This window comes from Danio rerio, chromosome 21, assembly GCF_049306965.1.
Source record: "Danio rerio strain Tuebingen ecotype United States chromosome 21, GRCz12tu, whole genome shotgun sequence".
Taxonomy (NCBI): Eukaryota; Metazoa; Chordata; class Actinopteri; order Cypriniformes; family Danionidae; genus Danio; species Danio rerio.
In genome coordinates, this window is record NC_133196.1 from 7983361 (window position 1) to 8006193 (window position 22833).

General features: G+C 35.6%; 1 protein-coding gene across 2 annotated transcripts in view; it reads left to right on the top strand.

The window, feature by feature from the left end:
• col5a1 (procollagen, type V, alpha 1) overlaps positions 1–22833 on the top strand; it is a 229113-nt gene that overhangs the window by 199044 nt on the left and 7236 nt on the right. Inside the window, exons 59-64 of one of the 2 annotated variants that reach the window (XM_073935763.1) lie at positions 9488–9541; positions 9637–9672; positions 9771–9824; positions 12552–12813; positions 14718–14830; positions 16828–16896. In XM_073935763.1, coding sequence (XP_073791864.1) covers positions 9488–9541; positions 9637–9672; positions 9771–9824; positions 12552–12813; positions 14718–14830; positions 16828–16896 — 588 coding nt within the window. Of the gene's footprint in view, positions 1–9487; positions 9542–9636; positions 9673–9770; positions 9825–12551; positions 12814–14717; positions 14831–16827; positions 16897–16948; positions 17018–22833 lie in introns of both variants that reach the window. The other variant, XM_073935764.1, reaches the window with a different exon arrangement.

Sequence of the window (22833 nt, forward strand, 5' to 3'; positions counted from 1 at the left end):
TACAGCTTAAAGTGACATTTAGAGGCTTAACTAGGCAGGTTAGGGTAATTAGGCAAGTTATTGTATATCGATGGTTTGTTCTGTAGACAGTCGAAAAAAATTGCTTAAAGGGGCTAATAATATTGACCTTAAAATGTTTTTTTTTTTTTTTTAATTCAAAACTAAAATATAAATAAAAGAAATAAGACTTTCTCCAGAAGAAAACATAACATTTTCTTGCTCTGACCTATATATATATATATATATATATATATATATATATAAACTTGTTGTAAATTGTGTACAATGTTAACAAAATTAAAAGAAATAACCTGTCATTTAGTTTTGTTTTATCTTGTGGAATGTTGCTTACACATAAAAGGGGATATATAGGTGGAATAAAAAGTGTGTCGCCATCCTCTAAATTGTTCTTGTATGTTGTCTTCATCTTTAGTCTTCACAAGTGAGGCTGGCCCAAACCAGGACTGCAGTAGCCAAATCTAATCCTTGTAGTGGGAACCCTTAAATAAAGCAAGAAACCAAAAGGAGAAAGATTAGCATTGCAGCAGTTCATATTTCCACAAATTTATATCATTTGTTTCATGACATATAACTGGAGTATGTGTTATGCAAGTGCCTAGCTAAAATGTGTAATTTAATTTGAACTTAAAAAGTGTGTCTGAGCACTAATTTTCAGAAAAGCCATTTGAAAGTTAAATTCCTTGTGAAATCATAATGAATGTTTTTTTCTGGTTTTTAGTATCATTGTGTTAGTATAAATGTGTATCTAAATATATGTCTAATCTTCAGATGCCACATTACATGCAAATTAAACTAAGTTTCGTCAACTAAAATGTCACACTATACACCACATTTAATATATCATAGCTAGGGCCAGGAGGAATCTGCGGATGTTTTTTGCTATTTCTGCTGAAAATTTTGGTGGAAGTCTGTGGATTTCTGCAGAATTATTTTGGGAGTATCATAACTAAAACCTTAATATATGAAATAAAAAAATAATATATTTTTAAGTTTTCTTTAATGTTTAAAATGCAAATCCAATTAGATTCACTTTATTTGGTAAATAAAGCAAGTTTTTCATATAACATATCTAGTAAGACAGAAAATATTACTGTACAAACCTCATTGTACATAAATCAGATGAACATTTTCACATTAGTCAATAATATTACTGAAATTAATAAAAAAACTGAATAAATATAGATTTACACACATTTACTCAAGTAAATAAACAGAATTAATGATAGGCTAAACATCTGCGGAGTTCTGCAAAAAATCCGGGTCGGCCTAATCATAGCTTTATTTCTGCTACAAAAACAATTATATGTAGGCTATAGAGGAGGATATATAAAGAAATTATATATTCAACTCTCTAATTAAATGCACCTGATGCAGCTAATCAAGTCTTTTAGGCTTATTTGAAAACTTAAATGACGTGTTGGACCACAGTTGGACAACGCTCAGTGAGAATACTTTTTTGCACAAATTCTTTTTGTTTTAAAGAAACATGTCTGATTGTTAGCAATCATCAAAGAGCAAACTTTTTTTTTTTTTTAAATAAATACTATGCTCTTAAAAATAAACTTTTCATACATCAAGAATACTATTTAAAATGTTTTATATTTAAAAAAAACAGCTTGAGGAGAGAATCAGTCCATTGGAATACTATTTTTTTCAGAAGGATCATGTGACACTATTAATTATATACATTGTATTAAATTCACAGTATTACTGCTTGACTGTATTAATTAAATAAAGCTGACACTATCAGAAGAGAATTTACCATACCAACCTAAAAGCTATGAAACAGTATTGTATGTTTAAGATGTTACTTACTAGTCCTGTTGTACTTTGGAGAGGTTGTCCCTTCAACTCAGCAGAATTCTCAGCAGACCATCAGCGTACACCAATCTAAGAATAAAATAAGCAATTTGTTAAAAACCAAAAAAATATATATTTTATATTTCCTGGTTCATAGGAAAGAAGAAAGTTAAAGCAGATTTAAAATGTAGAAATTGACAATTGACAATTTAATGGCACAACATACCCCAAACTAAGCACGCTCAAATGGTTAATTTACATAAATGACAACTGCTGCTCATTATACCAATATTAACTGTTAAGGATTCATTTTCTTTTGGGCTTAGTCCCTTTATTAATCTGGGGTCGCCACAGCGGAATGAAAGGCCAACATATCCAGCATATGTTTTACGCAGCGGATGCCCTTCCAGCTGCAACCAATACACACTCATTCACACACACTTATACACTATGGTCAATTTTAGCATACCCAATTCACCTATGTCTTTGGACTTGGGAAAACCGGAGCACCCGGAGGAAACCCACGCTAACACGGGGAGAGCATGCAAACTTCACACAGAAACGCCAACTGACCCAGCCGAAGCTCGAAGCAGCGACCTTCTTGCTGTGAGGCAAACGTGTTACCCTCTGCGCCACCGTGCTGCCCTGTTAAGGAATCAGATTAATATAAATGAATTGACATGTTTATTTAGTGTCTGACACATTAAATACTGCATTTTTAAATATTGTTTCATTTTAAGATTTATTTCAGAATTAACTATAGAACCTGGATATGTCGTCACATTTTCATGCACAGCAGCATTTCCAAGAACAAAGAAAAACAGAATATAGGACAACTGAAAAAAAAAAAAAAAAAACTCTGACTGAATGCTTTAAGTAACTGGCTAGGAATGAGCAGGTATAAGATTCTGAGGGTATAATCTTGGATAAAAATATCACAGTTTCACAGTATTGTGATTACTGCTCTGAAATGTGTTTTTTTATCTCTGTGTAAAAAACAGCTACTTTTTCCCCATTAAACACAATATGTTTTATTTTAAGAAACATTTAAAATATTTTGTAACAGTAAACATGCCAGGCTAAATAATAATTTAATAAAATAGTACTATCTTCATTAGACACAAAAACACTGATTTCTTGTGAAGGCATAATAAGCTATTTGTTTTTCAGATGTTTGCTGAATCGTGAGCTGACCAGTAGCTTTTGATGTGGAGGGTCTTTTGCTGCTGTAGATAGTGTTGGACTATTTTTTTAAAAACCATATACAATGCATCCGGAAAGTATTGATAGCGCTTCACTTTTTCCACATTTTTAATGTTTCAGTCTTATTTCAAAATGGATTAAATTCATTAATTTCCTCAAAATTCTACACACAATCCCCATTATGTGTGTTGACCCGATTTTTGTTAATCATTTACAAGTCAATATTGCCTATATGGATTGTGATTTTAACATGTAAAATTGCAGTGTTAAATGCAATGCCATCAAACATTTTAGAGGCACCAGAGCAAAAATCTAGTCCAGAGCACTTGGAATGCTGGTGTAGTTCTAGTTAAATTCAGTTCAGTTAAAGCTGTATATGCAGCCGGTCTCAAGTATAGGATTTAGTATTTAACTAATCTTAACAACTAAACATTTACGAGTCTGTATTAGCCAGCTCATGTACTACAATGTATACAATGTATAATGTATACAATGATACTCAAGCTTTCTTTAAAATATTTTGTGTTCAACCGATTAATTAATTCTTTCATTTAATTTTTTCAGTGCAATAGTATAGCTTACACTGGTTTATTTGTATGGACCCCCCAAAATAGCGGAGTATTTTGTATAAAAGTATAAACTTCTAGCCTAGCCACTGTGAACTACCTGTCTGTCCTGCTCCAGAACTCTATGTCGGCTACTTGTATGAGTGAATACAGCTGCACAAATACAGCCTCTGCACATCCTCACCACCAGGAGAACAGAATGACCTGAAAAATATAACCAACTGAAATCAGTTGAAATGTATTTTGTCTTGTGATGATGACACAAAAATAAATAATTTTTCACAAAGGATGTGCTGTTACCTATGAAACGGTCTATAATGAATGATCTTTTGATCCTGTTTCCTTGATGTCATTCACTCAGAGATGGTTTGGACATTTGATTGTATCTAAACTGTAATGAATTTAAGTTACAAAAACATTGATAGCAGGACCATTGATCTTGTAACTTATACAAATTGTTAAGTATTGAACAAGTCTGCAACCAAACTAGTCAAGTTAATAATACTAATCTCAACTCAACTATGATTAGTTGTCTTGTTTCTGCTGCCCAGACGGTCTCTCCACCTACTGATAAAAAAAGGAAAAAGTATGGTATTTTTACAACGATGAAACTGCAAACAACTTAACTATAAGGGGGTAAGCAGTGAGCATCTTTTATTATAAGCAATTTACTGAATACTTTGTCACTGGTATTACCTAAAAACCAAACGTCCCAAGTTTGGCTCATAGCTGTCGTGTCCACACATCTGCCCAGTAGCTTGTGGTAATACTGAAGACACTGATCTGCTGGTCCAACTGAGTTTGGAGTTGAACTGCAATCAGGCATCCAATACTGCAAAGAAAGAGAAACTCACTTTGGGTTAACAAATAATGTAATCCCATCCACACATTTCAAGTAATTGTGCAGTTAATTGTCTTATTGAATTTTCTGAGAGCTTATGAATATATTTTGTCTTCCCAAAATAGCATGTACTGAAACACAACATTATATAAATATAATTTAATAAGAGCGTGACGTGGTGGCACAATAGTGCTGTCGCCTTACAGCAAGGATGCTGACTCGAGCCTCGGCTGGATCAGCTGGCATTTCTGTGTGGAGTTTGCAAATTCTCCCTGCGTTTGCGTGGGTTTTCTCTGGGTGCTCCGGTTTTGCCTACAAGTCCAAAGACATGGGGAACAGGTGAATTGGGTAGGCTAAATTGTCTGTAGTGTATGAGTGTGAATAAGCGTATATGGTTGTTTCCCAGTGATGGCTTGTAGCTGGAAGGGCATCCACTGCGTAAAACATATGCTGGATAAATTGACAGTTCATTCCGCTGTGGTTACCCCAGATTAATAAAGGGACTACGCAGAAAAGAAAATGAATGAATGAATGAATTTAATAAGAGTTAAACTGATTTGTTAACATGTCTGTCAGGAGCTGATCTACCTTTTAATTATTTTTTTGCTTAATTTTTTAACAGGTAAATCAATACATATATATATATATATATATATATATATATATATATATATATATATATATATATATATATATATATATATATATTTGTACAAAAAAATGGTTCCAGTAGTAACGCTCCTTAAAGTTAAACTACATATTCACATTCCTCATCTGTCTACTGTTACATTATACTAATCACTGTTACATACAGTGGCCGAGAGTCAAAGAGAGTAATAAAACACAGACAAAGAAGAGAGCTTTGTCACTTTTTCTATGCTATTTGTGAGATTGTGTATGTTGTCAAACTGATGAAAATGTTTTCTCAATTTACTTTAACATTTTTGTGTTTGTTTATGTTTTTATAACTTGCAGCCGTTGTTAAATTTAAAAGTATTTTAAACGTGGATGGACATCTAAATGCATAAAGGGCACATATCTCAATAAATTATGAAATATTTCCAGATAAATCAATTTTGAATTAAAATGTATATTAATCTCCAGACTTGCATCTCCCTGATCTTTTTAAAATAACGGCCCCTCGTTTGCTCATCACTGTTTGACAAGTGTCTGGCAGTCGAAAAAATATACTTACATATAAAGATGTTCATCAGCTACAGGGCACTTAGGTTAAACTTTGACCTTCTTTTCAGTTGATGTGGAAAACAAAAGCAAAAGAAAGAAAAAACAAAACGACTGAATACAAGTTGCATATCATGCCTGTACAAATCAAAATTTATTCATTTAGGGCTTAAATTGACTTGTGTGAGGATGAGTTAAGGTGTAAGGGATGGGTGAACGGTGTAAATATACATGTAATTCATAGCTATGATGTAAAGCTGAATTTTCAGCATCATTACTCAAGTCTTCAGTGTCACTTGATCTTTCAGAAATCTTTTTTTTAAGATGTTGATTTAGTGCTTGAGGTTGAACTAATATAATGGTGATTATCAAATGGTGCTGATTTGCTGCTCAAGAAACATTTCTGATTGCTATCAATGCTAAAAACAGATGTGATGACAAATAATTTAGTGTGAACTTTTTCTAAGATTTAATAAATCAATTAATCATAAAAAAATTAAACAAAATGAAAATCACAAATATTACTTCATTAGCAGCAAATCTGCATATTTATTAAGTTCTCAAGAATCATGTGATGTGAAATTTAATACCACTCACATGTTTCAATGTCAAAACTTTCTTAAAATAACTGCAATAAAGACAAGTAACAGATGCATAATATATAGACATGTAACATTTGCATAATGATGTGCAATGGAAATTCATATGAATTAATCCTCTGCTTAAAGTTACCTGTCTTTCCTGCATCTCTGGGATCAGCTCCCTTCAGAAATTTAGGAATCTTGTGTTATATTTTCTGTAGCAGGGGGTTATTCTCTCACTCCTGAAACCACAGAACACTTTTTTTACTTAACATTTGTTTAAGATACCATGAAATATCAAAACACGATTGAACTTTTGATTCACGTTCCTTTACAGTAACGTAACAATGCGTATTTTAGACTACATATGAAGTGCATTCAATAAAACATTGACAAAACCTTTCATCTACACATAAAGAATAAATAAAAGCCAAAACTTTAACAAACAAGTTTAACAAGAGCTAAGTAAGTTAACGTAATATTACCACGACGCTAAAGTTACCAGTGCTAATATGCTAACGGACTTTTACGAAGACTTACCACTCTTATATAACATATTATTCAACTGAATATTCATCAATTGCCAATAATAAATGTGTGAGGAACAGTTTTATGTATTATTTGCTTTGTTTTAGGGACTAAACTTACCTGAAAACAGTCAAAACGGCAGCTTGAGAGAAGTCGTGTTGTGTCTTTTAGGTGGTGTCGTGTCGTGTTGTAGCTTCGTTTCCCATAGCAACATCCTCTCCGCTTAAGTGTTGAAATGAGACGCGCGCGCGCACATCAAAGTCATGCAGTATTACATTTATAAACATGATCACTCCATAGACAATTTAAATAATAACCTTGTATTTTATATCTTGAATTTAAAATGTATTTAGCAGTTTTATATACACTATTATCTTTAAGACGAGCTTTATAGCCTACTAAACTGTTACAAAACAAACACTTTATTTGTGCATCAGATTCACTGTCAAAAATAAATAACCAATAAATATAAATGCAAGTATATATATAAACAAAGATGTCACTCTGTAAAAAGGTGTTTATTTTAATTAAACAGCCGAAATGCAGAACATACTTGATTTTTACACAGGGAAAATGTATTAGAAAAAGCCACAATAAAAAAAAAAGCAAACAGCAGTTAACACCAGAAAAACAACGTTTTCATTATTTAAGCATAACAATAAAACTTTTTATATTTTAATGAATTGAAATCATGTATTGTAGGCATTTTGGTCAGTTTAACTGCATTAATGTAGGCTATTTAAAGCTGGACCGACCGACGCAGTAGACATGATGCATCTCGCGTTTGTCTAATTTATTATGCACGCAAAAACTTACTTGTAAACCAAATATGTTGCCGGATTCTTTCATGGGCATGAGAGATAAAGTGCTTATGAAGTGCTTCGTCGGCCTCTGGTCGTTAACCGATGCAGAGCCGACGTTTGTTGAGCTGGAACAATAGAACACACGACCGAACGATCATGCGTATGTTTGGCCGACCATATACCGATGATAGAATTAAAGGGGCCGACGTGTTGACCTTCGGCCGACGTCGGCCCAACGTATGTGTGCTGTCTGGGTAAGACACTACTTGCCATTCAGATTGCCATTCATAACAACACCCTAGCAACCTCATTATCAACATCCTAGAAACCTTCCCAACTGCCTAACAACCATCCAAAATGTCAGAGCAATACCCTAGCAACCATCTAAATCACACAGAACATCTTAACAGTAGTACCCAGGCAACCACCTAAAAGACAGTACTTGCCATTCAGATTACTTTTTATAACAATACCCTAGCAACCTCATTAGCAACATCCCAGAAACCTCCCAAAATCGCCTAACCATCCAAAATGTCCTAGCAATACCATAGTAACGATGTAAATCACACGGAACACCTTACCAACAGCATCCAAGCAAACACCTAAAAGACAATACTTGCTATTCAGATTGGAATTCATAATATGTATAAATCTGCCAAACCCTCTAACAACCATCCAAAATGTCCTAGCAATACCCTAGCAACCAAGTAAATCACACACAACACCCTAACCATAGCACCCAAGCAACCATCTAAAATACACTACTTGCCATTCATAACAACACCCTTGCAACCTCAGTGGCAACATCCTAGAAACCTCCCAAAATTGCTTAACAACCATCCAAAATGTCCTAGCAATACCCCAGCAACCACGCAAAACACGCAGAATATCTTAACAACAGCACCCATGAAACCACTTAAAAGACACTACTTTCCATTCATTACAACACCCTAGCAACATTCTAGAAACCTCGCAAAACCCCCTAAGAACCATCTAAAATGTCCTGGCAATACCGTAGCAACCATGTAAATCACACAAACACTTTAACAACAGCGTCCAAGCAACCACTTAAAACACAGTACTTGCTATTTAGATTTACATTCATAACAACACCCTAGCAACCTCGTAAGCAACACTCTAGAAACTTCCGCAAAACCCTTAACAACCATCCAAAATGTCCTAGCAATACCATAGCAACCATATAAATCACAAAGAACACCTTAACAACAGCACACAATCAACAACCAAAAATAAACTACTTGCCATTCAGATTGCCATTCATAACACCCTAACAACATCCTAGAAACCTCTGCAAAACCCCCTAACAACCATCCAAAATGTCTTAGTAATACCCTAGCAACCATGTAAATCACACAGAACACCTAAACAACAGCACCCAAGCAACCACCTAAGAGACAGTACTTGCCGCTCTGATTGCCATTCATAGCAAATCCCAAGCAACCTCATTAGCAACATCCTAGAAACCTCCCAAACCCCCCTAACAACCATCCAAAATGTCCTAGCAATACCCAAGCAACCATGTAAATCACACTGAACACCTTAACAACAGCACCCGATCAACTATTTAAAAGACAGTACTTGCTGTTCAGATTGCCATTTATTACAACAACCTAGCAACATCCTAGAAACCTCGCAAAACCCTAACAACCATCTAAAATGTTCCGGCAATTCCCTAGCAACCATGTAAATCACACAAACACTTTAACAACAGCATCCAAACAACCACCTAAGAGACAGTACTTGCTATTTAGATTGCCAATCATAACAACACCATAGCAACATTCTAGGAATCTCCCAAACCCCCTAACAACCATCCAGAATGTCTTGGCAAAACCCTAGCAACCATGTGAATCACACAGAATACCTTAACAACAGTACCCAAGCAACCACCTAAACAGACACTACTTGCCAGTAAGATTGCCATTCATTCTTCTTCTGCAGGGTATTGCTGGACCCTCTGGACCTATCGGACCCATTGGACCTCCTGGACTCCCGGTAACATTTCTGCCTCCATTATATATTTATAGGGTAAATAAATATTTAAAGGTTAACTTCATCATGATCTATCTGTGTGTTTTGCTTCTTTTCAGGGTCCTCCTGGTCCTAAAGGAGCTAAAGGATCCAGTGTAAGTTATTCATGTCCTTGTTAATCTAATTATCATTTTAATTAGCTGTGATTTGTTTAACTTGACGATTAAAGCTGCATCTGCTTCTGTCTCTATAGGGTCAGACTGGCCCGAAGGGAGAATCTGGAATACCGGGACCTCCAGGACCTCCAGTATGTGACTTTTTTTTTTAGACACAAAACTAAACTCTAAAACAAAGCAAAGACATAAACGTGTTTCCCCCACTGTGAGATAAGCAGATATTTAAAGGGATGGCTGTGCAGTAGGTGTTATGCAAGTGTAATTGAGGTCTATTATGTGGTGTAAGCCACATCTGTTAAGTTTCCTCAGAGAGATTCAGTGGATATTGCTTCCATGAGAAAACCACATTTTTCATATCAACAACTTGTATCGGTATCTGTATCCACACACAACAGCTTCAGGGGACAGAGAGGGATGCAGGTGTTCAGTTAGTGTGAGGGTAAACCTCTAATTGCTCAGATGTATAACTGTAGATGTGCTTATTTGTCAGGTTTATTACAGTAGTTTTTTATTATTGGGCTTTTGCCACTTTTATTTATAGTCAGAGACAGAACAGGAAACAGAAGTGTGGTGAATGTAATGCTATTGCAACTAATGACAACACTATGCATACCGCTGGCCTGCAAAGCCACACCACAACACTCTAGCAACCAAGGTTATTATGCTGTGTTAACACCAGATATAGCATGCACGTGGGAATAAATTGCGCTATTTGTGCGTAAATAGACAAGGGAACATTTTGAGTTTACTCGCTTCATTCGTGCATCAAATTCATTTCAGAATAGATGCAAATTTGTGTCATGGGCAGGGCTTCTGTCTGCCTGGTGACTCTAGCTTCGTTGCTAAATGGCATGAATTTTATTGAGAGAATAGCTGTTTAAGTGATTTAGGAAGGCTGAAAAACAGTGTAGATTAGTTCGGCGCCGTTTCGGATCAGGTAGATACTTTAAGAGGTGAAAACTCCTCCAGAAGCTTTACCTGGATGATGGAGTCTTTCAGCAGTGCTTCAGACTGAGACATGCCCAGTCTGATGAGCTGTTGTTCGTTGTCGGCAAGAGGATTCGGCCTCAGGACAGCAACAACAGGGACTACTTCATAACCACGCCCCTAGAAGAGAAAGCTCCTGATTGGTTAACGCAGTGCTTTGCACAAAACGCTCAACTCACGCTGCGTCATTTGCGGCAGCACATTTACGCGAATCGCACCACAGGATGTCTATTTGCATATTTGCATTGACTTAACATGTTAATCACTCGCACTTGATACGTCATCTGCATCTGGTGTGAACGCAGCATTATAGCTTTACATTTTTTTTATTTCAATACAATTTTTTTTGCTGTACTGAAATCTACATTTCAGTTTAGTCTAGATCATTTCATTAATGGTGTTATTAGTTTCAGTTTAGTTTTAATTTTGTGAACACATTTCTTTTCAGTTTTTATATTTTTCGCTTCAGTAATTCTAGTTTAGCACAGATAACGGAACACATTCAGTGTCGACCAGAGCAGTGTTTAGTGTTTGTAAAGCTTACATTAACTCTTGTGCAATCTTCATAGTAATAAAAGTAATTACACAAACACTGAACCCGAAACCTCCAATTTAATTGATAAAAATTGATAGTCTTAATTTGAGATTTTATTTAACAAAATAACTTTGCTAGCAACCACTCAAAAATTGTGATGATGCGTTTGGCACAGATAAACACTACTCATGTTTTTTTAACCATTTACAGCAACCCTAGCAACTGCACAGAACATCAAAGCAGCTACTCATAATACCCTAGTAACCTTTCTACATTGTGGTGTTGAGAACATCACTCATGTTTTCCAGCAATTTTGTAACAGCTCAGTATTTTTTCTTGCAACACCCTAGCAACCACCAAAAACATCCAAGCAGTCACTTAGAACAACTAACTAGCAACCCTTTAAGGCTGATTTAAACTATTTGCGGTCGTATAACCCTCGCCGATGCTGACGTGTACCTCTCAAAAAAAATGTAACTACAAGTCGCAACGACATGTAACGCAAGCTCTGTGATTGGTCAACTTGGTACCTGTGACAAGTGTGGGCGGAGCTGTGAGCAGCGAGCCTGTTGGAGCAAGTCTTTACAAGTGTCGAGCCCTGTGAAGGGGCTCCAGATGGAAACTTTTGTCATGTGTTCACCTTATGATTATTGTTGCACATCCGCCAGTTCCAGCCTCTGTTTTAGCTACTTGTACATTAAGGTAGAGAAGGAGAAGGTACAGAAGAAGCAAAACACATGTGAAGAAGCTTGATACAGAGGAACATAACATAACCTACTGCCAGCTAGAGTTTCAGAAGTGTTATTGCAGAGCAGAAGTATAAATGCATGACTACACACAAGGCATGCACCGTAGGCAACGATGATTGCTCGATGCAGAAGTATAAACCAGCCTTTGGTCACCACCAAAATCTTGTCATAGCATATTTTGCACAACTAAGCAATTACTTGAAACACCCAAGTAACCACATAGATGACCCTGACAACCATTAAAGTCTATGTGAACCAGAAGTTGCAGAGACATCTTAGTATGTTGATGTACTTCCAACTGAAACAGAATATTAATATTATAATTCCATTGTAGTAAACCAACATTAAGAGGGGCGTGGTTAAGGAAATTTGTCTGAAGCCATCAAACTGACATCAGCAAGAAGCAAATGGTCAGATCTTGATTAAAGATTACCGAATCAACCTTTTTTTTCAGTGGATTAACTTACACAGATTAATTGAACACCTTAGCAACTGCCAACCAACACCCTAGCAACCACACAAATATTGTATTGGCATAACTTTTTAAGGCCTGTCATGTGATTACTAACGGATGTCTTCATTTCTAGGGTCCACCAGGTGATGTCATCCACCCTATGCCTTATCAGTCTTCCCCGAAACGGGCTAAGAGAAACATTGATGCCAGCCAGGTGATGGACGAAGCAACAGATGCCAACTACAAGGACTACGAAGACGGCATGGAGGAAATATTTGGCTCTCTCAACTCTCTGAAGCTGGAGATTGAGCAGATGAAACACCCGCTGGGCACAGAGAGTAACCCCGCACGCACCTGCAAAGACCTGCAGCTGTGCCACCCAGACTTCCCAGATGGTATGTAGCACTCTTTTGTTGTCTCTCACACACACACACACACACACACACACACACACACACACACACACACACACACAGTTTTTTATTTAAAAGTCTTTTATTGCTGCTGTTTGAGCATGAAACAGATTTGCAGAGTTTTAGTCACTCCACTGGTACACACTAGCTGTGTCTGAAATCACATACGACTCGATGAAGTACTACATTCGAATTACTTCAGGACCATCAGAAAAGTATGTTCCATATAGGATTATTATGAGTAGTATGAATGATGTTGTCATTTTCACATGACCTTCCGACATCAGTTGTGTCCTATTCATACAGTATGTTCTCTCCTTTCACACTAGCACTTTTGGTCCACACTCGGGTTCGTTTGACTCCAAAGTACTGTACATTTAGCTAGTGTGAACTAGTGTTGGGTATTGTTTGGGTTTACTTCGATAACGGTGCAAAATTGATACTTTTAAAATGGTATTGATGTCAAAACGGTGCCTGAACTGATATTTTTGAGCCATAAAATTATGGTAGACTCTAGTAAAATCTTTATTTGACAAAATCTTTTAATGGAACAACATAAATAAAGTTTAAAGTAAACATCAATTCATATTTTATATATTTATATTACATAAATATATTTCCTTTGATCATTTGTAGGTTAGCATGAATTTAAGATTTGCATTACCGTACGTTCACACCGAAAGCGGCGACAGCGTCAAAGTAGCCGGAAGTCATTCATTTTCAATGAGAGCCGGCGGCGATAGGCGGCGAGGAGCAGCGCGGCGCGTCTTTGCCGGCGTGAGCGTCAAGGAGAGTTGAAATGAAGTCAACTTTATGGTAATGAGCTATGATGCGGTTCGGCGGCAAGCAATCAGAATGAAGACGTCCATCGCTTGATAGCAGTTCAGAGAACACAGACCTGTGAACTTTGGTTCCGACCACAGTTGTTCCCAAGGGTTTGATTATTGCGGTCGCCGGATTTCTAATTATTTCAAATTTTTTCCTACAGGAACATGCATTAAATAAGTTACTGGCGACTTACTGATGTTCATTAATGTGATATAAATTTATCTTAAAAAAGCAGGAATCTCACGCGATGTGACAGTACTGCTGCTTCAGGATGTTCAGACATATGGACACATATTGGATAAATAGAGCGAAGCCACACCACACGCAACTTGATCTTCCATTGTTGTATGAATTTGATAAGAAGTGCGCAACATTTTCACGCTAGAAACATGTTTTATGCAGGAATGTAACTGATATGCTGCAACGGCTCCTTTAAATACGAGATCAATGTAGCGAGTTTTGACGCTCTCGCCGCCGGAGCTGAAGGCAGAGAGCGTTGTCGCCAGGGCGGCCAGAGCGACCTTGGACGCTCTCGCCGCTTTCGGTGTGAACGTACGGTTATGAAAGCAAGTTGGAGCTAAAACTTGCAGGGACACTGGCCATCCAGGACTGAGATTGGTGACCCCTGCATTAGAGCATGCACTTGGAATTTCCAGAATTAACAGACCATCTTGGTCACTTTCGAATAGTGTAGTCAAAAGCATCGACCTCTGTACCTCTGCTGTGTAAAACACATGCTGAATAAGTTCCTGCTTTTTTCCGCTGTGGCGACCCCTGATAAAATAAAGGCACTACGCTGAAGGAAAATAAATGAGGGAATAATTCTGTTGAACACTATTTAGGACAGATAGTATGTGAATTGCAATGCAGTAACAAACTTTTTCTGTTGTTGCTTTATGCACAAGCTGTCGAGGCTCCGCCCGCTTTTGGAATGTGCACGATAAAGAACTCATTTGCATTTAAAGAGATACACACAAAAACTTTTGTGTTTTTGCTTCCACCCAAAAGGAAGCATTTACATCAGCTTTTAAAGGCTCTGCTGTTCTGTCTGTTTTCAGGTGAATACTGGATTGATCCCAACCAGGGCTGCTCCAGAGACTCATTCAAAGTGTACTGTAACTTCACAGCAGGTGGAGAGAGCTGCATCTTCCCCGATAAAAAGAGCGAAGGGGTGAGGAATATTCTGATGGCAACAAAGCACAACAGCTCGGAACGACTTCCCGCAAGCCCCACATCTAGGCTAAAACAGCACTGATGACAGAATCACAATGCACAACATCAATCACATCAAAATTAGGAGGAACACACACACACACACACACACACACACACACACACACACACACACACTCTGTATTACAGAAAAAGCTCCTGAGAGAATCTGTTCAGCATGCGCAGAGGAACAGAAATACCAATCTGTTCAATATGTCACATTACCTTTAAGGTCACATCTTAAGTTTTACAGAGCGAATGTGCTGGAGGTTTTCTGGTCCTGAGAGAATCTGTGGGAACTACATCAGAATGACTTCTTGAACAGCCTGTACTTTTTTGATAGCTGAAAAAGGTCTGCTCAACCCAAACCTATAGGCAGGCCAGAATATCTCAGTGCTGATTATAGTGAAGGCTCTTATATAATAGTAAGTTTAATGATGTTTGTGTATGAAGTGTGATGAGTTTTTTCTGCATTTATTTGTGTTTGAAGGAAGAGTCACTGATAGACATTCTGTGGGTGTAAAATTAACCCTCAATAACCAACATGAGTTCCTCTACAGGTTCACTCTTCACACCAGCAGAGGCAGACAACAGATAACCTTCTCCAGCCTGTTCTCATCTCTTCATAACAAACTCTTATTATGTGGTCGAATTACCATGATTAATACTAATATTAGTGTTCTATGACTTTTAGCATTTTTAGGTTCATCGGTCAGATACACTTTCATTCAGCAAAAGATTTTTACCATTTTTTACTTTTTTTTTTTTTAAATCAAACGATTACATAATTATCTATGATTATTAATTAAAACATCATATCTAAAATATCAATTAATTTTGCTCACCGAAATATTTTAATAAATTAAAATGACTTTGTTGTTATAATTATAATATGCCTTTTTGGGCAAAAAAAAAACATTGAATTAAAAAAAAAAAAGTACTCCTTTTTTTAACGGTTTACAACAGGTTTATTTTAGCAACTTTGCACATATAAAATATTTTATGATATTAACATTGTTGTTTGCTTAGCAAAATCAGAGATCGCCGGCCTATTATTGCCATTTATTATATATAGAAGAAAATTTCAGAAGGCACTCAGAGGTTTTTGCATATATAAAATTACCATTTTTATTTCTAATTACTTTAATAATGTTCACTTATTTCACCTTAAAGGCAATAAAAATAACATATTAATTGACATAAAATGGAAATTTCTTAACTTATACATAGGAGCTTAAAAAAAATGCTAGTTTTAGGAGAAGAATTCAGATGGCACTTAGAGGTTTTTGCATCTGAATTCTTGATATATATATATATATATATATATATATATATATATATATATATATATATATATATATATATATATATATATATATATATATATATATATATATACACACACATTACATATACTTCTAAGTTCACTTAGTTTCAAATGCTAACATTACAATAATTATATCACTATATTTAATCGAATTGTAAAAAATTACTTTGTTCACATACGAGAAAATAATAAAAAGAATGTTCTATTAATCATTTTAGATACATTAAAAAAACTTTTTTACAATGTAATACTGTATAATATAATATAATCAAATATACTATTATATGATATAATATAACATACTATAATATAATATACTATAATATAATTTAATATAATATAATATACTATACTATAATATAATTTAATATAATATACTATAATTTTATATAATATAATATAATATAATATAGTATAATATAATACAATTTAATACAATACAAATTATAGTTGTGTACAAAAGAGCAGCTTACAGGACTGAACTGTGTTACAGTAGTTGTTGATCTGGTGGTTTGAAATGTTAAATAATAACGGTGGCTAATCTACTCTGCGCTACATACAATCCATTAGATGTGAATACTGTTGCTCTGAGAATCCAGCACTGACTCGGTTGACTCTCTGTCTCTCAGGCCAGACTCACCTCCTGGCCGAAGGAGAATCCAGGCACCTGGTTCAGTGAATACAAACGTGGTAAACTGGTAAGAGTGACTCCTCTTTCTTGTCCTCCTGAAACACTCTCCTATTTTACAGAGCAAAATGGCTCGCTGGCCCAAAGACAGTCCAGGCACATGGTATAGTCGCTACAAGAGAGGGTCAATGGTAAGTAAGAGTGCATGAGGGAAGGGGCCAATCAGAGCGTCTGTGAATCCAAAGCGGTTCAGGGGACGATCGGCCTCTTCTGCATGCTTATGACAGCATGTTCATCTTCAGAACAATGTGTGTTTGCTCAGACTTATGGGTAATCTGAGGACTGTGGATGGAGATGTCAGTCAGTCTGAATTCAGAAAAGCATAAAGTCCACATGAACTGGAATCTGCTGCAGACTTTCATGCACATTTTAATACGTTTAATGATGTATTTCCACCTGAAATGCAATATTAGGGACTTTATTTTGCAACCCAAGCTCATTCTGAAAAAGTAGTCCCTCGGATGTTTCTGGAGACAGCGGAATACGTCCCGGGAGGTACGTACGGCTGCATTTATTTTTTCAAGCGAACGCTGCGGGGCGGTGTGACACTGTTCCCTTTCGCGCTTGCCGGCCGGCCGGCCGACCGCTTACCTCCTTGTGGAAGGCTTCCCCGCTGCAACCCGCTTGTCCACTCAGCTCACCGTGTGTCGGCAGGCTCGAGATGCAGAGAGGAGTTGACCACGGCGATCGGTTTCGAGTCTGGGGAAGAGCGGTTCCAGCAATCAGGTAAGACGAAAACAGAATCCCAAAAATTAAGTGAACGAGTTTTGTAACAGGGTGAGAACGCGGCGAAATCCGAAAACGCGGTAGAAAAAAAAAATAAAGAGGGCTTTTCTTTTTTTGGACGGCTTTTGTAAACTGTTGCTCGGGTTTATGGAAGCGAGCGGGTCCATCGGTAAAATTGGTTGGGTTCAGGGAAGGAGGAGGGCGGGTCAGCCGATTGGCCGGTCGCGCAGTCAATCATCCGGTCAGTCGGACAGCGGCCTCTGGTGGGTTCACGCGAGAACAGCGCGGGCGCGAACTGCACTCGCGAGAGGCGTCTGAGATGCGAAAAAGCGCACAACAGCGGCCTCTCGCGGATTCGCAAAAACAAAAACTGCAGCCGTACGTACCTGCCGGGACGTATTCCGCGGTCTCCAGAAACGTCCGCGGGACTACGTTTCCACAATGAGCCTGGGTTGTTATTTTTGCCACCTCTCATCTTTTTCTTGCAGCAGACTAAAGCTAGCAATTGAGCATGTGAAATTTGATCAGAATGGGCCGGGATACAACTAGATGATTAGATATCAATTAAACAAATTTCTGTCCTGAGAGGTCACGTTTGGATCTTCTAGGTCTCACATGTGAAACTTGTCACTCAAACTGGCGTTTCGGGTCTGCTGGATTCACACGCATATAAATGTAAGTTTATGGGGCAAAAATGCTAAGGGTTAATGGTTGGATGGGCGTGGCTAAACATATTTCACTCTGACCATCAAACTGATGCATTACAGACATATCTTGATTAAAGATTATCAAAATAAACCTTTTTTTATCATCAGTGGATTCACCTACACAAAATAATTGTTCACATAAACACTAACAATAAGCACTAGTAAAACAGTCATTACAGACTTCATGTGGACTTTCATTTGTTTGTAAATCTGCTTGACTGATCAGTCCAGCCGCTCTTCTGTTGCTGTACGTCTGAGGAAATCAGCTTGAAGTGACTGAGTTGATCAACACATGACTGCGCTTCTGCTCCAAATGCTGCTGAGATCCGAAAAACAATTCATTCAAAACAGGCAGAACTACACTTTTACATTAATATTCATAATGAACTTTTCTGCAATGATTAAACAATACAATTATTATGTTTATTAATAAAACGTATATGCTAATGATAATAATGTTATTACTGTATAGCCTCATTTCATCATAACAACAGATGCATTTTATGTATTTAATGGTCTAATTATCATAATTATTGATAATATTACTGTTATATGACATTTTTTAAAGCATTTTTAGGTTTATCTGTTGGTCAGATCATTTTTAATTTAACAATTTTTATAAATCTTTATTTAAAAATAAAACAACAACTGTTATTATTATTTTCTGTAATAATGTATTACAATTATAATTATATTTGCTCACGAACAATATTTCTTTAAATTTAATTTATTAAAATGACATTTTTGTTATCATTATAATTGTAATATGACTTAAAAATTAAGTCATAATTAAGTCAAATTAATAAAAAATTATTGAAAATTGTCCTCAACTGTTCATTCAAAACAGACAGAATTATGCTTACATTTAATATTAATGATAAGCTTATTAGAAATGATTGAACAATAAAACTCCTTTTTCACCATAATAATGTAAATATTTTCTATAAAATGTATATGCTAATGATAATAATATAGTTATTACTGTATAGTCTCATCATAACAGATGCTTTTATTGTATTTTATGGTCTTAATTATTATGATTATTAATAATATTAGTGTTATATGACATTTTTAAAGCACTTATCTGTTGGTCAGATCATTTTTATTCAGCAAAAAGTCTTTTTTTAACATAATTACATAATTTTCTGTAATAATTAATTACAATTATAGTTAATTTTGCTCACCAAAAATATTTAAATTTATTAAAATATTTTTGTTATTATTAGAATTGTAATATGACTTTTTTTGGCCAAAACATTATTAAAAATGGTCCTCAACTAATCATTCAAAACAGGCCGAAATATGCTTACATTTAATATTAAAGATCAGCTTATTAGAAATGATTGAACAATAAAACTCTTATTTCGCCATAATAATGTTAATATTCATAAAATGTACATGCTAATGATAATAATATTGTTATTACTGTCACTATTTAGCCCTATTGATATTGATGATGTAGAGCTTTTAGTTATTAGCAATATGCAAACACAACATTGAACCTTAGTCTAGTTAGATTTGTCTTTACATGATTATTTTGATTATATTTAAACTGCTACCAATGACAAGACGCTCAATTTAGTCACTCTGGGGATTTAGTTGATCTGCTGGATTCTCACTAGTGTTTGGACAGAGCCTGTGGTATGTGTTTGTGTCAGTCTCTTCACCGGGCTTCAGGGGTCAGTCTGTTGCCATGCAGCTGTGCTGGTGAGGTAATGTGCTCATGGTGGGTTTTTGCATGAATGCATGAAGGGTCATGGCAAAAGCGTGTATGAGAGGAGCTCCCGGTCGTAAGTATATGTGTGAGTGTGCATGAAGCATGTGCTCGTTCTCAGTCAGTCACGCGTGTGTGTTTGTGGATCGTCGGCGATGGAGTTTTCTTCTAAACATGGGTTGGTATTTTCAAGAATGAAAACAAAGCATTTGCATATTTTCTGTAATGCAAATGTTGCATCACACCACAAAGAGCGAATCTGCATATTAACGAGTTCAGCTCATTTCAATAGATTAGTGAGATTTTTCACCGGAGTCGCAGACAAAATGAGCTTATCGTCCACCTTTGAATGAGAAAATTCATTTGGATGTTTCATACATGCAGAGAGCAGATCTGAACTGGCAAAAGGGGTTTAACTGCATTAAAAACACTATTTATTTAGCAAACATACATTAATATTGATCAAAAGTGAGAGTTAAAGACATTTAGAGGTTACAAGAGTGCAAAATTATTAGCCCTCATGCAATATTTATTCTTTTTGAAATATTTCCCAAGTGATATTTAATTGATTAAAGAAATTTTCAGAAGACGCGGTGGCGGAGTGGGTAGCACTGTCGCCTCACAGTATGAAAGTCGCTGGTTCGAGCCTCGGCTGCGTCAGTTGGCATTTCTGTGTGGAGTTTGCATGTTCTCCCCTTTTTCGCGATGGGTTGCAGCTGTAAGGGCATCCGCTGAATAAAACATATGCTGGATAAGTTGGCGGTTCATTCCGCTGTGGCAACCCCAGATTAATAAAGGGACTAAGCTGAAAAGAAAATGAATGTTTTTTTTTTTCACAGTATTTTCTATATTTTTTCTTCTGGAGAATGTCGGCTAGAATAAAAGCATTTTTTATTCAATTATATTAACTCCCTTAAGCAATATATATATATATATATATATATATATTTTTTTTTGATAGTCCACATAACAAATCATCATTATATAACTTGCCTAATTAACCTAGTTAAGCCTTTAAATGTCACTTTAAGCTGAAAACTAGAAGAATTAGAAGAATACATTTTTTATTTAATATAGGGGCTAATAATTCTGACTTTAACTGTATATAACATTTATTAATAATTTTATAAATAATTTCAATTTAATTCTAATTTTGTTTTAAACAAGATGCATCTACTAGAGAGGCAAAGATGTAATAGCAGGATATATGGGTAAAAAGTCCCATTTTGATGTTAAACCAAATTTCCAAAACTGAAACTGTTTTTCTCAACATATACAGTAGAAGTCTGTATATGTTTAACAGAGAGATTTTTTCAACACATTTCTAAGCATAATAGTTTTAATATCTCATCTCTAATAACTGATTTATTTTATCTTTGGCATGATGACATTAAATAATATTTGACTAAATATTTTTCAAGACACTTCTATACAGCTTAAAGTGACATTTAAAGGCTTAACAAGGTTAATTAGGTGAACTAGGCAGGTTAGGGTAATTAGGCAAGTTATTGTATAATGATGGTTTGTTCTGTAGACTATTGAAAGAAAATATAGCTTAAAGGGGCTAATAATTTTGTCCCTAAAATGGTGTTTAAAAAAATAAAAACTGCTTTTATTCTAGCTGAAATAAAACTAATAAGACTTTCTCCAGAAGAAAAAATATTTCAGACATACTGTGAAATTTCCTTGGTCCGTTAAACATAATTTGGAAACTATTTTAAAAAGAAGAAAAAAATTCAAGGGGGCTAATAATTCTGGCTTAAACAGTATATCACAAAAGACTTAAAATTACTTCAATTCAAAGTTATTTAAAAAAAAAAAAAAGATGAATCATACTGTAAGATGAACTTATTAAATTACATAAAGTGAGCATGATTATCTTTTTATTTTGAATGAAATAAAAACATATAGTGGACAAATGGGTAAAATTGACAAATGGGAATTACGGTGAAAAGTAAAGCTTTAAAATGACACAATTCATATTTTGGGCCTGTGATCTTTAAAATATTTTAATACGTAATCTTGTTCTAAATATACCTCGCAAATTTTGCTACATAAACATTGTTAACTAGGGGTGTAACGGATCACAAATCTCACGGTTCAGATCACATTATGGTTCACAGCACGGATTGGCCCATTTTTTAGATCAGCTAAAAAGGGGAGGAGACAAATGTAATTTGCTTTCTATTTATTAAAAAAACAGTACTGCAAGACACTTTCGGTTTTACCAAACAAAACTTAGAACCTGTGATTTTATTAAAAACAAAATGAAGAAACAATCAGCTGAATAAAAATAAATATTCAAATATTCTGCACTGTAAAAAATTCACTGTTACTACTACTACTGTTGCTGATAACGCTAAATGTAGACATAATTTGTCCAACACATATTTATTTTTAGTCTCATTTTCAATAAATGACTCAGTTATTTACTCAAACTTCACGTTTCATTGCTAGATGTGTAATTTTTGAAGAATTATTCACTGGCATGTTTTTGATGGCTGGCTAATTTTAACCAATTGGTTAAATAATGTAATTGCAGCCTTCAACTTTCATTATAAAGTGCCAAGTTAAATGCATATGACGGTGATTGACGGTTATATCTAAACTGTTCTCCCAGTACTTCTGTGTCATTTGTTATTTGGTTTGTAACTTCATAACTAACTCAAAACACTAAAGACTGAATCGCTTTCTTGATTTTTGCGTTTTTCAAACACCATTTTAATTGCAGCGATTCAAAGGATCAATTAAACATGCAAATCATCGTCACTTATTTACAGGGGCGCAACTGCACACTTAC